At 47.4% G+C, this 15,986-nt stretch overlaps 1 protein-coding gene across 2 annotated transcripts; it reads right to left on the bottom strand.

The window, feature by feature from the left end:
* Window positions 1–11,482: 11,482 nt before the first annotated feature.
* Window positions 11,483–15,756, bottom strand: LOC122394300 (nucleolar protein 4-like). Of its 2 annotated transcripts, none has more exons than XM_043391071.1 (8): window positions 15,138–15,756; window positions 14,746–14,806; window positions 14,393–14,511; window positions 14,120–14,257; window positions 13,497–13,652; window positions 12,997–13,206; window positions 12,341–12,728; window positions 11,483–12,042 (listed from the first exon to the last, which is right to left on the bottom strand). In XM_043391071.1, exons 1-8 carry the CDS (start codon window positions 15,225–15,227, stop codon window positions 11,885–11,887), a joined length of 1,320 nt encoding a protein of 439 aa, XP_043247006.1. In that variant the 5' UTR covers window positions 15,228–15,756; the 3' UTR covers window positions 11,483–11,884. The 2 variants fall into 2 exon arrangements, with proteins under 2 accessions (XP_043247006.1, XP_043247007.1); XM_043391072.1 differs by having other exon boundaries at window positions 12,341–12,435; window positions 15,138–15,541.
* Between the last annotated feature and the right edge of the window lie 230 nt (window positions 15,757–15,986).

Genomic DNA, 15,986 nt, shown 5'->3' with positions numbered 1-15,986 from the left:
TTAGGTCAAATTTCAAACTTCATACTTTTGCATAAAATGGGTATCGATTCGATGTAGCTCGTCACGTGGAGTCTAATGATGGTCTTTCTTTTGCGCTACGTGGTCTAGAATTGCAAAAAAAAGTTAAAAATTTCACGTCATCAATTTTGAACAGGTTTTTCGCTATAACTTCGCCAACAAAGGAGGTGTCGATCTAAAATTTGGTATGTAGATAGAAGAGTGCAGGGACTATCATTTATATTGTAGGTTTTTTGAAATTCGAAAAAAACTTTGGGATTTGTTTGCCATCTTAAAAAAAAAAACAATTTTTTATTTTGAGGATCAAAATCACAAAATTTGGAAAACTCTGAGACAACAATTTTGTAGCGCCGTCTTCTCTCTACACGAACACAAAACAAAAAACTTTGAAATTAATTGCTTGTTAACCCGCGCCGTACTGGGGTCTGCGTGTAGCACGCCCTACTGGGGGGGGGGGGGGGGGGGGGGCTCTTCATAGCCCCCCCCCCCTCCTAACTCCGAAACTACTGGGCCGATCGTCAAAATTCAAAGGGCGTCTGATAGCCCCGGAAAAACTGTCAAGCGAAACCTACTTTCATTGACCTCGAGGTCACCGATGACGTCACAGGTCAGGTCAAAGTAAAAATTATTAGCATTTTGGCTTGTTCACGTTTTGGGCTCTGGCCGCCGTCTTACAAGTCAGATCAGGCTCATTTTTTGTTCACACACTGGTGAACAGATGCTCTAGATACCCTGAGGGTACCAAATTTGTACTTTGATTTTCAGGTCAAGGTCAGGTCATCACAGGTCACGAAAATAACATATCATCCGTCGGTCACGTGACACATGTTTTATGGTCCATTTAGGCCACCTATTTCGAATGTGATGTCATTTGTGCAATTCGAGGTCATTTTGAGTTGAATTTAGCTTAGGTCAGGTCACTTTCAGGTCAAAAAAGGTCAAATTTTGAAATAAAATTTTTTCAACAAAAAAGGTGTCTTTTGGGTGCAGTGTGAGTTCAGGAACACGATGGTGCTATTTATATTAGCGTACAATGTCAAATACGTGCTGAAAAATTGATTTGAAAAATTAATAATCGTTGAATTTTTTTTTCAATAATGCGTATAACTTAGCCATTTTTGAAGATATTTAGCTAGAACTTGCCAGAGTTAGTCATAATAATGCGTTGTATCACATGTATTCCGTTTTTTTTTTCGAAAAGTCAAAAACTTTTTGAAAAACGTAAAAATATGAATTTTGAATATATTATACAAAATTTTCAAAATTTTCGAAATTTCGAAAATCCGAGATAGCAGTTTGATAGCGCAGTCTATTCTGAGTCCTTTCATGCAAAGAAATTGATCTAGCTTAAAAACTGAGCTCTTGGGAGCGATTGCCGTGGTTCAATGTTTTGCGTCGAAATCGGCCGAACACGACGTCACTCTGACGTCATTTCCGGCCGACCTATGGTAGCTACGAAGTTCATATTTTGACACAAGGTGTCAAATTGATGCAGCCGAAGGTACTGAGAGTTTGGCGTTGATACGTCAAGTGGTTTGGAAGTTATTGCAGAAAAACGGGAGGGGGGCTATGAAAAGCCCCCCCCCCCCCCAGTGCAGTGGGGCGCGGGTTAACTGTAGCTTTTGTGAGCGTTTGAAGATTTCATGTTTTTTGCTTATTTTTGCTCGAACATGACCTCAGTTTGACCTCAATAGCTCCTGACCTAACTAAGGTGACCTAAGACTTGACATTTCGACTTTCGTGTGAAGGTGTCAAATTGATGCCCGGGAAGGTACTGAGAATTTGGCGGCGCTGCGCGCCGCTGTTTTCTTGCTATTCAGGAATAAAATAACCACAGGTGGGGGCCATTTTGCCCCACCCCCAACGGGGCGAGGGTTGAAATAGATACTGCGGTACAGTCTACCTCAAAGTTGCTTATCAGAATAGGTACTTCGGTACAATCTACCTCCAAGTTGCTGGTTAAAATAGATACTGCGGTACCTACAGTATACCTCCAAGTTGCTTGTTAGAATAGGTACTGCGGTACAGCCTACCTGCCAGGCGCTTGTTAAAATAGGTACTGCGGCACAGTCTACCTCCAAGTTGCTTTTTAGAATAGGTACTGCGGTACAGTCTATCTACCAGTCCCTTGCTAAAATAGGTACTGCGGTACAGTCTAACTCTCAGTCGCTTGCTAAAATAGGTACTGCGGTACAGGGGCGCGGGAGCTACCTTCAGACTGGGGGGAGGGGCACACCACAATACATAGAGATCAACCTAGGGAACCCCAAATCTAGTTTTCTCATCGGTTTTAGGCCATTTACTTTCCATCCCTTGGCTTTTTCAACAACAAAAAAACATTTGCAAAAAGTGCGGTATTCCGTCTCAAATTTGTGGGGGGGGGAGCACCGCTCCCACAGCCCCAGGGCCCAGACTTGGGTAGGGGGGCAAGCTGCCCCCCGGCCTCCCCCCCCCCCGGTCCCCGCGCCTATGCTGCCGTACAATCTACCTCCCAGTCGCTTGTTAAAATAGGTGCTGCGGTACTGTCTACCTTCAAGATGCTTGCTTGTTAGAATAGATACTGTGGTACAGGCTACCTCCCAGTCGCTAGTTAAAATAGATACTGTGGTACAGTCTACCTCCAAGTCGCTTGTTGAAATGGGTACTGCGGTACAGTCTACCTTCCAGTCGCTTGTTAAAATTTCAAGCTGCTCTTGTTAGAATATGTAGGTACTGCATTACAGGCTACCTCCCATTCGCTAGTTAAAATAGGTACTGCGGCACAGCCTACCTCCCAGTCGCTAGTTAACCCTCGCCGGCACAGGCCATTTTGCGTCCTTCGACGGCACAAGGGGGGGTTGGTACGACCCCCCCTCGCGTTTGGCCCCTGATCGAGCTAGAGCTTCGCGGAAAAAACGAGCGTGTTGCCCGTCACGAGAGGAAGCCGATGATACCCAATTTTAAGGTCCTAGGTCATCGGGTGACATTCCAGGTCAGGTCAATGACCCGAAAACCGGGAAAATCGGGACCTGTTAGAAAGTCGTAAAGTGTGGCTGCTATATGGTTTTCCGGGGTGCTGATCACGAATATCGTGTTAGTTTTGATCAGAGATGATGTTTTTAAGCATTTAGACCAGGTCGGCTCAGGTCAGGTCAGGTCAACCGGTAGGGATTGTGACGGGTATTCGTAATACGTGTCAACCGCCTCTGGCAGCTTCGTAACATGTTACGAAGGCACCAAAACTACTTCGTAAATGTTCAAATGGTTGCTAAATTGGAATTCAGCTCCAAAAACTAGCCTAGAAACATGTAAAACTCGAAAAAGTGAACCGAGGTCACCCGAGGTCACCAAAGGTCAATGACCTGATCTGACCTTCAGGTGACCTTGACACCCACCCTAATGTATGGGAGCAACATCAAATCACATGTTTGAACGTTTGAAACCACGAAAAGCTTGCAAACGCGCGGCTAATGCGAGCCGACATACGCCGAATCGCGATTTCGGCCAAACATGGTCACGGAAAAGAGGTCATAGGTCAAAGGTCATTTGGGTCAGGGTCATGAAATTTTCAGGGAACGTGTAAAATTGATCAATGCGAGGGTACTGAAAGTTTCGTCGCGATCGGCCGCTTTTTACGCGAGTTATTCGCGAAAAACCTTAGGGGGGGTTGCATCAACCCCCCCTGTGCCGGCGAGGGTTAAAATAGGTACTGCGGTACAGTCTACCTCCCAGTCGTTTGCAAAAATAGATACTGCGGACTGCGGTACAGTTCTTACCTCCCAGTCGCTTGTTAAAATAGGTAGGGGAGAGTGCCCAATCTGCGCCCGGTCTCCTAATTGCGCCCGCGTCATTTTATGTGAACCCAATAGGTCGATTGGTGTTTAGAAAACAATTTATTAAAGGAAAAGGGTCACCTTTAACATGGGGTTTGAAACTGAGATGGCCATCTTGTAGCCCGTGTCCGAAAACCTCGAGAGTGTCCCACCTTACGGCCGATTTCGGCCTCCATTTGTAGGTATCGGCAATTTTAAAAGAAAATATGCCAGGAATGCGTCCTTATCCCAGGAATGCGTTCTTATCCTGTAATACAGCCACCCGCGGCGAGGCTTTGGTTTTTAACCAATCAGCTCCAATCAGCTCAGCTTTAACCAATCAGCTAATCTGACACAAACCGACGGACTGTCTTCTGAAGGCTGATTGGCTTGAGTGTGATGTCATCGCTATGACATCATACAGAAGGTGCGGTAGAGAGTACAAACATAGTACCAATATGTTAAATAGTTTGACATACCTTTTTGCGAATTATGCACTTCTGGCACCAGATTTAAAAAGAACATGAAAAATAATAATGTCAAAATGAAAAGCAACGATATCTTCATATTTCACGAAGGTGGCACTTTTCCTTTTAACCCGGCAGTTGCTGGGGTATTTCGCCACGCCACCCACCGTTTGCTGGGGGGGGGGGGGGGGCGTTAAACGCCCCCAGCCGATAGCTCGAGAACCAATAGGCGCAGCGAAACGCACGAGGCGGCAAACGAAAGAACGCGACGAGACGCTTCAGATGAGTACTTTAAAGTTGAATTTTGAGGTCACAGGTCGGGTCAAGGTCAGGTCAAACACCTGAAATCGGGCTTACAGTAGCATGGACTTCAGGACTTCGCAATGGGCGCCTCTCGTCATAAACTGTGTCAAAACGGTGCACAATCCAGCATATAAGGCCTACAAGAGTGTCAGTTCCATGTAGGGGTCAGTCAAGCATAGGTCAGGGTCAAGGTCAGGTCAACCAGGTAGGCACATATCCCCGAAAATCAAAACTGATATTCGCAGCCTGTGACACATGTTTTATGGGTAATTTGGGGCGTAGAACACGATGGTGACATTCATTTTATCATATATGTACGTGTTTGGCTAAAAAAGTTCAATTTAAGAAATGCATGTGTCATGGTCGTGAAGTAGTCACGAGAAATTGCCAAGATTCAGTTCAAGATTTTGGAAAATGCGGAACGATAATCAATAATCGAAGATAGCCATTTGATCGCTCATGGTATTGGCAGTCTAAAGGCGTTTACGGCATGTCTGTATGTTTATTCTGTGATTTTATATGAATTTTTGAACATATGCCGTTTTTGGTTGAAAACTCAGAAATCATGACGTCACCAAAACCTCGATATCTCAAAAATTTTCCGACCGATTTATTTGAAACTTTGTCACAATAAACTTCAATCAATTCTCTACAGGTACCCAAAATTCGCCGCGCGCGCCTGCGGCGCGCCGTTTTTATGCTATGGCCCGGCGAAAAAAGTGGGGGCGTTAAACGCCCCCCCCAGCAACTCGCGGGTTAAAGGGACACTCCCACCTTAACATTAGTTTTGAGTTGAGATAGCCAAATTGGTGGCCATGGCCTGCAAATACCGGTTTGGGCACTCACAACATCGAAAAATGCTTTAATTCGAAGATATGGAATTTCAAACTTGCAGTTTTCGGATTCTAAGGGGCTAATGCATTGGAATGCCCCCTTAGAATTTGTGACGTCAGCGGAGATCTAACGATTTTTAAATCTTAGAGTAAAACCATCGTTAACACGTGGTGGTATACGCTGCTTTGCGCGCAACGTCTGCCGCACTTTAAGGCTGCCAAATTATTGCTTCCAAATAAAGTCGCTAGTAACAGGGGAGATCCCAAAAAGTAAACAAAAGTAAAAGCCTAATATCTTGAAAACCAGTGAATATTTTTCGGTGAAATTTGGTAGATATTCGTTTTCGCTCTTTCTGAACCAAGGGACATCACTTTCATGCCAATTCATTAACTTTTTTGAAGGTGGGAGGGTCCCTTTAATAACAATCATCAAAACTATTTTTTGACCTACCACCACCAGCGTAAGGCTGTAAGCCGCGTACTTGGAGTGGTTTTGTAAAATGTAGGTAGTGTACTGTTTTCTTATGCTGAGCCTGCCTATACTTATTGAACTGTTACTGCTGTTCGTCAGGAAGGGTTTTTAAAAAGCGTTGGTATATGTGCCGGGTATGGAGAGACAAAAAAAAGACAGTACATGCCTATTGTGCAGCATTATCAATATATTGCTGCCATATGACACATTCCGAATTGCGCCCTCACAACATGCGCCATGGCATGGGCGCATTTAGGGCTATGTCAAGACATCAACGCTTTCAATGTTATCGCATAATGCTATAAAAGTGGTCTTTCAATAATTGGTGTCAGAAGCCGGAGTTTGACCTCAGAATGTCTGAGGGGCCGTACTGACCAATAAGGACATTCAGGGGAACATTATCGCCCTTGCCAGTAAAAGGGCTAACTTTGCATGCTTCTTTAACCCGCGCCCCACTGGGGGGGGGCTATTTATAGCCCCCCCTCCCGTTTTTCTGCAATAACTTCCAAACCGCTTGACGTATCGACGCCAAACTTTCAGTACCTTCGGCTGCATCAATTTGACACCTTGTGTCAAAATTTGAACTTCGTACCTACCATAGGTCGGCCGGAAATGACGTCAGAGTGACGTCATGTTCGGCCGATTTCGACGCAAAACATTGAACCACGGCAATCACTCCCAAGAGCTCAGTTTTTAAGCTAGATTCAATTTCTTTGCATGAGAGGACTCAGAATAGACTGCGCTATCAAACTGCTATCTCGGTTTTTCGAAATTTTGAAAATTTTGAAAATTGTATATAAAAAATTTAAAATTTATATTTTTACATTTTTAAACTTTTTGACTTTTCGAAAAAAACCGGAATATATGTGATAGAACGCATTATAATGACTAACTCTAGCAAGTTTTAGCTAAATATCTTCAAAAATGGCCAAGTTATACGCATTATTGCAAAAAATTAACAATTATTAATTTTTCAAATCATTTTTTTCAGCACGAATTTGACATCGTAAGCCAATATAAATAGCACCATCGTGTTCCTGAGCTCAAACCGCATCCAATAGACACCTTTTTTGTTGAAAAATTTTAACTTCAAAATTTGACCTTTTTTGACCTGAAAGTGACCTGACCTAAGCTAAATTTGACTCAAAATGACCTCGAATGACACAGACGACATCAAATTCGAAATTTTTGGCCTAAATGGACCATAAAACATGTGTCACGTGACCGACGGATGATATGTTATTTTCGTGACCTGTGATGACCTGACCTTGACCTGAAAATCAAAGTACAAATTTGGTACCCTCAAAGTATCTAGAGCATCTGTTCACGAGCGTGTGAACCAAAAATGAGCCTGATCTGACTTGTAAGACGGCGGCCAGAGCCCAAAACGTGAAGAAGCCAAAATGCTAATAATTTTTACTTTGACCTGACCTGTGACGTCATCGGTGACCACGAGGTCAATGAAATTAGGTTTTGCTCGACAGTTTTTCCGGGGCTATCAGACGCCGTTTGAATTTTGACGATCGGCCCAGTAGTTTCGGAGTTAGGAGGGGGGGCTATGAATAGCCCCCCCCCCCCCCCCAGTAGGGCGTGTTATACGCAGACCCCAATGGGGCGCGGGTTAATGCATTATTTCACGTGGCGCAATTAGGGCATGCTGTGCCTAAATGCGCCTTTTGCAGGGGTTAGGAAAACCGTAATCTTTTCCAATAAAATGTACTTCATTTATAAGAGTGGAGGTAGATTTAACTACAGGGTCCGGCAAAAGTCTTGACGTAGTTTTAAAATCGTTCCATCCTTCAAGCCATTGTAAATAAAAAAGTTGTTCAGCGCTCAATGTATTGTCCACGGACAAGCAAACATTTGCAAACACGTTTCGGCATACTGGCCACGAGAGTTGAGAGCACAGACGGCTGCATTCGTGACCACGCAGACTTGAGCTGCGTCTCCAGCTGCGCGAGGTTGGTTGCTGGCGTTCTGTTTGTCGAGGTCTTGCTGGACGATCGCCCACAGCTCTTCAATTGGATTTAGGTCTGAACTGTTCCCCGGCCACTCCTCCTTCGCCCAGAAGTGCGGCAGGTTGTCTCAGCACCACTGCTGGGCTGTGGCAGAGCGATGCGCTGGAGCCCCTTCCTGCATGAAGATGGCTTTCGACCTCTCAGCCACCATCCGTCGCTTCAAAACAGAGCCGTTTCTGGGCCATTTGATGGCAGACAGGCAGGATTCCTCCGAGATGGTCTCCACATAATACTTGGTGTCCACCTTCGTCTTGGGCGGGATGACGTGGAGCAGCTCACCGGAGCACTTGATGTGACATCATCACCCACACCATCAACTTCGCTGGGAATTTGACTGGAGCTGTGGGCCCACTGGCTGCGTCGGGCGCCCAAATGCGGCCATTCTGGCGATTTGGTGGGTGCACTGGTCGGAGAGGGGCGCCGACATTATTCGCGACCAGACTTTGCGACATTCCCGCTTGAATCATGCCGATGGCTCGATTCCTGAGGCTGACATCGTAATATTTGACCATGGTATTTTCAGCCTTCATTTCAACTGCACGCTCGCTACTCAAATGACCTCGCACAATCAGCCGTTGACCAGAATGTTATCCGTGGTCTCATACCCCGGGGCACAATAGATGCGCGGACCCAATGGCGTTCAAAGCAAAACGCTGGGTGGGGTAAAACGCGCCTGGGAAGACACAGAAACTAGAATACCACATACGACAAGACTTTTGCCGGACCCTGTACATAGAAAAATGTTCATCGATCGTTATTAAGCAGAGACCGCATTCACCAGACACATGCGTTGCTTAAGCACAGGTTGAGTTTCTGCTTAAAGGGACCCTCCCACCTTAACATTAGTTTTGAGTTGAGATAGCCAAGTTTGCGGCCAGGCTCAGAAACCACCATTTATCCTGGTCGCAACCCCCGCAGCTTTATGGTGTTCAAGAAATTTCTTCCCTTTTCTTGCAGGGTGGGACCAGCGTGGTCCCTATCTCATTACCATTACGGGAATCTGATGACGTCATCAGGCTTTCGAACGTCCGTTAAATGTTTGACTAAAACGTTTTGTAGCACGCGGTGGTATATGCTGCTTTGCGCGCAACAAATGCCGCACTTTCAAATAAAGTCGCTAGGAACAGCGGAGATCCCAAAAAGTAAACAAAAGTAAAAGTCTAATATCTTGAAAGCCGGTGAATATTTTTCGATGAAATTTGGTAGATATTCGTTTTTGCTCTTTCTGAACCGAGCGACATCACTTTCATGCCAATTCATTAACTTTTTTGAAGGTGGGAGGGTCCCTTTAAGCGGGCGCATAATGGTACCTAACTTCCCCTACTGCGGTACTGTCTACCTTCAAGTTGCTTTTTAGAATAGGCACTACGGTACAGGCTACCTCCCAGTCGCTAGTTAAAATAGGTACTACGCATGGGCTCCGCCACCGTGGGGGGGGGACAGGGGGGAAGTGTCTCCCCAATATTTTACATTTTTAACATTATGCTTATGGGTGCTGCATGGAAAGAATCGACTTCAAACGGCCTTCGTCCCCCCCCCCCCCCCCAACCATCGGGTCGTGACGGAGTGGAGCCCTTGGGTACCTACAGTCTACCTCCCAGTTGCTGGTCAAAATAGGTACTGCAGTACAGTCTACCTCCCACTTCGCAGTCGATTGGTTAATCGATGCGGTACAGTCTACATTCCAGTCCTTTTCCGAACTGCGATCGACGGCATTATGTACTATTTAGGCCCGTAAATTGTATTCGATACTTTGTTCGCCTCGCGGCTAAAACTGCATTTTCCTCCGACACAGTTAGGTATGTCGATGGAGATTGAAGGAAGTAGGAAGAGTGAAACAGAGTACCGATCCATTGGCGTGGAGACGGCTGGTATCTTTCATCACTCAGCACGATGACTGAATAAACACACCACTTCTGGAGGACAGTGTCTGTTGCCTGTCGGCCGTTCTCATTGATCAATTAACCATGCTCCATGGTTGTACTGTAGGTACGACAGCATCCTACGCCTGGAGCCGCACTATGGCTACAGCCCTGTAGCGTTGTGAATCGATTTGCAACGGTATGTTGTTTCTTATCTTACGGTTGAAAGGGATGTGGATCTTAAATATTCTTTTTTTCTGATCGCGTCCAAATCTACATACGCTCCTAGCCAAACATCAACATCCACTCGTGTTTTCATAGAAACTGACAACTGATAAGGATAGGTCTAGGTTGGGACGATTACTTAGAACCAAAAATTATTCATCGTACTATGCATTCTGCTTTCCCTTTTTAGTGATCGCTCAGCAGCCTTCTGAATTCCTGTGCTATTGTTGCTGAACGTTATCCGATAATTCCTGAATATTGATGGCCATGTGCTGGTTTCTTGCGATGCAGATTCTGCCGAGATTTAGCCTAATCAGTGGCAGACGGTGCAGGAGCGGATTCCGACCGGTTGCCTGTGTGCCGCGGTGACCGGACACAAGGCCGTCCGGTCGTCCGCCCCCCACGCCGATCACTGGGGAGCTGCTGCCCGTCCCGTGCCCCGGTCGGGCCGGGCCGAGAGGACGCTGCAGTGGCCAGCAGATAGGGCCTACTGTGGTCAGCAGCTTTTGCCGGTGATTGGGCGCACTATGATAAAAAGACGACGATAAATTCAATGACCGGGGTGTGCCAACCCAACGTAGCCAGCAGCCTTCCATAGCCACAGCCCACAAGGTGATTATTTTAAGGTATGTTGCAGAAACTGGATGCGAATAAAGTCCTTCAGGACTCTTCAGCTGGTCGTATTCTCGTTATTTATACTTTGGCTCAATATTCGTTTCGAAGAAGGCACATTGTTATTGCTTTAAAATTCTTTAATTATCAGCCATCCACCCAGAGATGTAATCTCCCTGCAGTGCCGAAAAATTAGCGGGAACCAATCAGTCTCGGCGGAGATGTGACGGGCAGGAGCCGGCGTCATGCTGCGGTCACCACAATCTGTTTATCGGCAACATCAGCAGCGGCCGGACGACGCGAACAACATCCATCCATTATACTGGTGCTGCACGGCGCATATCGAATTCAAGGCCGCCAAATCAGGTCCCTGGAGTGCAGAGGGAGCGCCCCGGTATGTCGCATCGGACAGGGCGACTCCGACGGCGCACACCAGCATGTCTCTTATCAGTTACATCACGCGTGCCGCGCACAAACTAAGTAAATCGCACTCATTGCGATAGACATCAGATGCGAGGGGATTGTGTGGGCGGTTAGTTGCTGATGCGAATGAATTGTCCGGGCGGTTAGTTGCATTGTTGAGGCGCAGTTGTGCAAAACTGCGGTGATTGTAAGCAAGGTCACTTCAGAAGATATGTTGCATCCCATAATTAATACCCAGAATCGGAGCAGAAAAAGTAGCCGCTTACGAAACCCGAAACGGGTCTACACAGGAAGCGACCAACCGTCGAAAATTCCGAAGTGTCACATTCAAACGTTCAGACTTGTTTACCGTACATAATGCAGGTACTTGAGTTCTGGAATCGCAAGGTTATACAGAACTGATGATACGATGAATTCCAATGACGGTTAGACCTTCAGGATTGGAGCATACGATATGATTGCCTTTGAAACATATATTTACAAGGAAAAAGAACATTTGAAGACATACAGTAAAACTGATTTTCGATCTCGTTAAGATGAACTGATAACCGTCCAAAAGAAAATAGAACTGAGAACAGGAACACAATCAGATTTACAATGGCATGCACGCGGTAACACAGCGCTAGATTCACATCCGACGCAAACATCACACACGACTGACTGATCATTAGCGAGGCACAGCAGAACCGGACTTCACAGATCTCTCATGCGCACAGGACATATTGATTCGACTAACAAACATTGCGCGCTGTTCATGACGATAACACCAACCTAATCACAGTCTATTTACAGTCGCATGCAATCCGAGATTATTATCGTAAAATAGCTCCGTGATACCGACCCACCGACCAGGGCGACCTCTATAGCAGATGGTGAGGTATCAGAGCTTCAAGTTCGTCCGCTGTGCGGCGCAGCAGGCCGGCCGACTGGCGGTAGCCGTCGACCAGAGCACGCACAGCTACCGCCTCAGGGAACGAGAGCGGAGCGTGGGGCGCCCTCCGGAAGAACAGATCACCGCCTGTGAAGACAGGGCAGTCAGAGTGCTGTGCTGGCAAGTCACGGCGGTGTTGCCAGTTCGAACAGCCACAGGGCGTGTTCATTACGATCTGCAGCCGAGCGGTATAAAAACGGTAGCCTAGAGAAATGCTTCTTGATGTGCTGTGCAAATACAGTAGTAGTGATTGCGTCATAGGAAATTAACCAAAATTTATGAAGAACTTCCCATAAGGATAAGTCATTGTATTTACAGCATTTCCTCGCTAATGACCGCTCTCCGCGATATACCGATCTCCCGTCTCCCGTCCGGCTGCTGTTACCTGCGCTGTGTGACGGCGGGGCCGGTGGCGGCGCGCCGGCGCGGCCGGGCAGCACGTGTCTCAGCAGGTGTCCCACGTCGGCGTGGAACACGGCGCTGGTGGGCGGTAGGTGGTTGAGCAGAGGCGGCAGAGGCGGCGGGTAGGAGCGCTCCGCAGCCGAGACCGGCGGCGGGGCCGGGCCCGGAGCTCCCGAGGAGGTCAGGTACGGCGGCAGAGACGGCATGGGGGCCGGAGCAGGAGCCGGAGCAGATCCCGGGGCCGGGACAGGAGCCGGAGGAGCCGCAGCAGGTCCCGGAGCAGGAGCAGGAGCCGGAGCCGACTCCAGCGGCGGGACGGAGCTGGTGCTGACAGACTCGCCGGATGACTCGGGAGGGATCAGCGAGGCGAGCTGCCGTAGGAGCGCACACAAATTCTAAGAGTTAGCGCCATAAATGGACGCCGGCAGACCATTTACATTCAGTTTCTCCCGGGATATTCCACACCACCAGCCTGTGATATCCAACATTCAAAAAAGAAACATCGGACGCCCATAATTCTGTCGCAGTGCTTAACATAAAACATTCCAAACAATTATCAAAGCGTCTTGCGGAAACCAGCACGAGGCGTAGCATGAGACGCCCCCCCCCCTTCCCACCCCACCTCTCTTCAACAATCACCTGCATCAGCGGCGGCGGCCCCTCCTGGTGCTGGGTGTCCGCGTCCGGGGTGAGGTGGCGGCGCTTGGCGCTTCTCGTCTCGTTCTCGCACGCCTGCGCCAGGATCATCTCGGCCTGCGCTGAGGACAGGTGACCAGTGGGCACCCGCCCCGGTCCGGCCACATCACTGACGGTCAGCGGCTCCTTCAGCCTCTTGTGGCGGCGACACGCCTGTGTGAGAGGGCAGAGGGATGGAGAAATGGGCAACGAGTCGCCAGATGATAAAAACTCTAGTCTACATTGTGATGTGGGTCTGGGTTAGATTTCAAAATATAGTATACCGCAGAATGAGACAGTCTGATTTAAGTACTCAGCTCCCAATTCATGCCGTTTATGTCAAAAATCGTAGACCATCTGGATAATAAGCTACAAATCTGAGGCGTGACATCGCGGCAAGACCACCATCAACCCAAGCAATGTCCCCACGATTCCCATGACCCGTGACATGACGGCGTTCTGACCTTGAGGTAGGTGCGGAGCCTCTTGCGCGTGCGGTCCTCAAACTCGGGGAACTGCCGGTTACAGGAGTCGATGATGGTCTGGATTCGCTCCTTGGGCTGTTTGCTGATGGGAACCGTCCGATCCAAGTGCTCGTCCGCGAACAGCCTCACAAACAGCTGTAACGAGCCGAGCCAAGTCAGAACGTATATACGTCCAGTGAATAAGATAGAGAATCGGACTGGTTGCATAACGATATGGGAAAGGGTCAGGAAAAATATCGAAATAAAATGGCAATGTCATAGCTTGAGCCAAGATGCAAGGAAAGTCCAGAAACTGCCGAAAAGAAGGTCGAAGATACTGATAATTGATATGTTAGCCGATAAGGCTTAATCGTTAAGAAGGTGGAGCTTCGCAAGAACTTCGAAAGGCATAAGTATCCCTCGCTCATAAATAGAATTACTCAGACAACAAATTCGACGATATCTTGCACTGTACGTCATACAAGTCACAAGAGGCGAAATTAGTGTCAAACTTTGACGTTAATATTTGTCGGCATAAGGCATTTCGTACTCTAGCAACGCCACAATTTCGACGAAGCATTTTTTATTGTTGTTCGGTAATTACCGAGAATGTAAGCACTTACGTTGAACGCCTTGAGCCGTTCGGGGTCGATGTTGGCGTCCTCCCTCTCCGGAGAATCGTCCTCATCCAGCTCCTCGTCCTCCTCCTGGCTGGTCGACTGGGGCGCCTTCGGACCGAACTGGCTCCCCGCCTCCGCAGCCTGCCGCAGTAATGACGATTGAAGATGATTTCGACAATATGCAAAAAATTTTCGCGGTCCCTCAAGTAAAATGCATGAATTTGTTCGTTGCAGCATTCTGTCCTTTTTATCACGTTATATGTGAATAGGTCTCACCGAAGAGTCTCCGTCCTGAGAAAAACTCGAAGCTTGAAGATCGCCTTGGCTTTGCGCACTCCGAGAATCATTTCCAGAGTCTTCAATCAGTTCGCAGGGCTCGACCTTGGGAACATTTACTGAAACAAAAAGAGACAAAATGTCATTTGTTTGCAATAATCTCAGTAGGCATCTAAATTGCTGAGTAGGCAAATATAGGTAGCCAAGAGATTATGCGATTCCATTCCTCATTAAATTCATGACCCAACTCAAACGGTACGTCGGGAAGGCACACAAAAGGAGAAACATATCAGACACACTGAAAATGTGCGATAGCGCGTTATGATGAGATGATACAACAGAGCGTAACTTACCACTTCTCTGATTTGACAATTGTTGTTCGAATACCGCCCTTTCTTTCTGGCGCTGTTTTTCCTGGAAGAAAGGACGAACAGGGAATTCAAACAGTACCCGAGCAACTGGAATCGAGCGGAACTGAATAATGGAACTATTTCTTTAGAATAATGAGCGATGCAAGTGTGCAATGGGTAGGTAAGCTATTGGGGCTTCCCATTTCACATCGGTGTGCCGTTTCTGCATCGATAAAAGTATATTTTATTAGGCAGCCCATACCACGATAACACCTGAAAAGCCGTCTCGACCGGACATTGCATCGTACCCCCTTGGCCCTTTATAATCATTTCAAGTCATGACGCAGCGTCGTGAAACGAAACCCAGACGTCGTTCATCGTTGCGTGCCACTTACCAGAACGATCCGTTCGATGATGGCCGACAATGACTGCTTGCGAGGTCGATAAGCGAACGGGATGTGAAGGTCGTCCATCTCCGGCTTCATCAATGTCAAATACGAATCGGGCTTTGAACGTTTGGGTGATAACTCCGTTTAGTCAGAAACGATGGCAAATCAAGACCCCACGATATAGTTACACCACCGCTAGATACAAACACCAATATTCCTTAATCGACCGGATCGGCCGGAGCGGCGTCACCAATCCAACTTCTGAACCCAAATAACTGAGTGAATTTTTCGCCACCCGCACGAGCCGAGAGGCAACAATCGGTCGATGCAGCACGTGCCGCGGCGCTAAAAATCGTCTGCCGGCGCTGTGACGCCGTCGGCTCGTGACTTGTACTCGCGACGCATCCTTCAGCTTGGGGAACCGCACCGCACGATAAAACAACGCCCAAGCAATACACCCAAGAGAAAACAACAGGGGTCCCGGGTCGTTCAGAAAATGCGCTGCCGGGTTTATCTCAATAACAGGGTTTGTGGCGTGACCTGAATCGCTAAGCACGAATCCGTCAGTCAACCAATTGGATACAGCTTCCACTGCTATTCAGTCGGTGAAGAGCGACTCATAACGCACAGCTCCGTGGCACAGCTGAGATTAGAAGGCAGGTACTGGAAGCAGATCGTTTCGATTCATCAATATTGAATTAATACGACATTAATTTCGGAATACAATGCAGCACACGCATTTCCCCGCAATATTTGACATTTACGTTACGGATAGTAATTCGATTGCCAATCAGTTGTTATTTAGCAGCAAGAGAAGGTAAATGTCGAGTGTTATTCAAGTGATCGCTTCTTGTT

The sequence above is a fragment of the Amphibalanus amphitrite genome, unplaced genomic scaffold (genome assembly GCF_019059575.1).
Source record: "Amphibalanus amphitrite isolate SeventyFive unplaced genomic scaffold, NRLGWU_Aamphi_draft 000584F_arrow, whole genome shotgun sequence".
NCBI lineage: Eukaryota > Metazoa > Arthropoda > Thecostraca > Balanomorpha > Balanidae > Amphibalanus > Amphibalanus amphitrite.
This window is presented reverse-complemented; position numbering and strand designations above follow the sequence as displayed.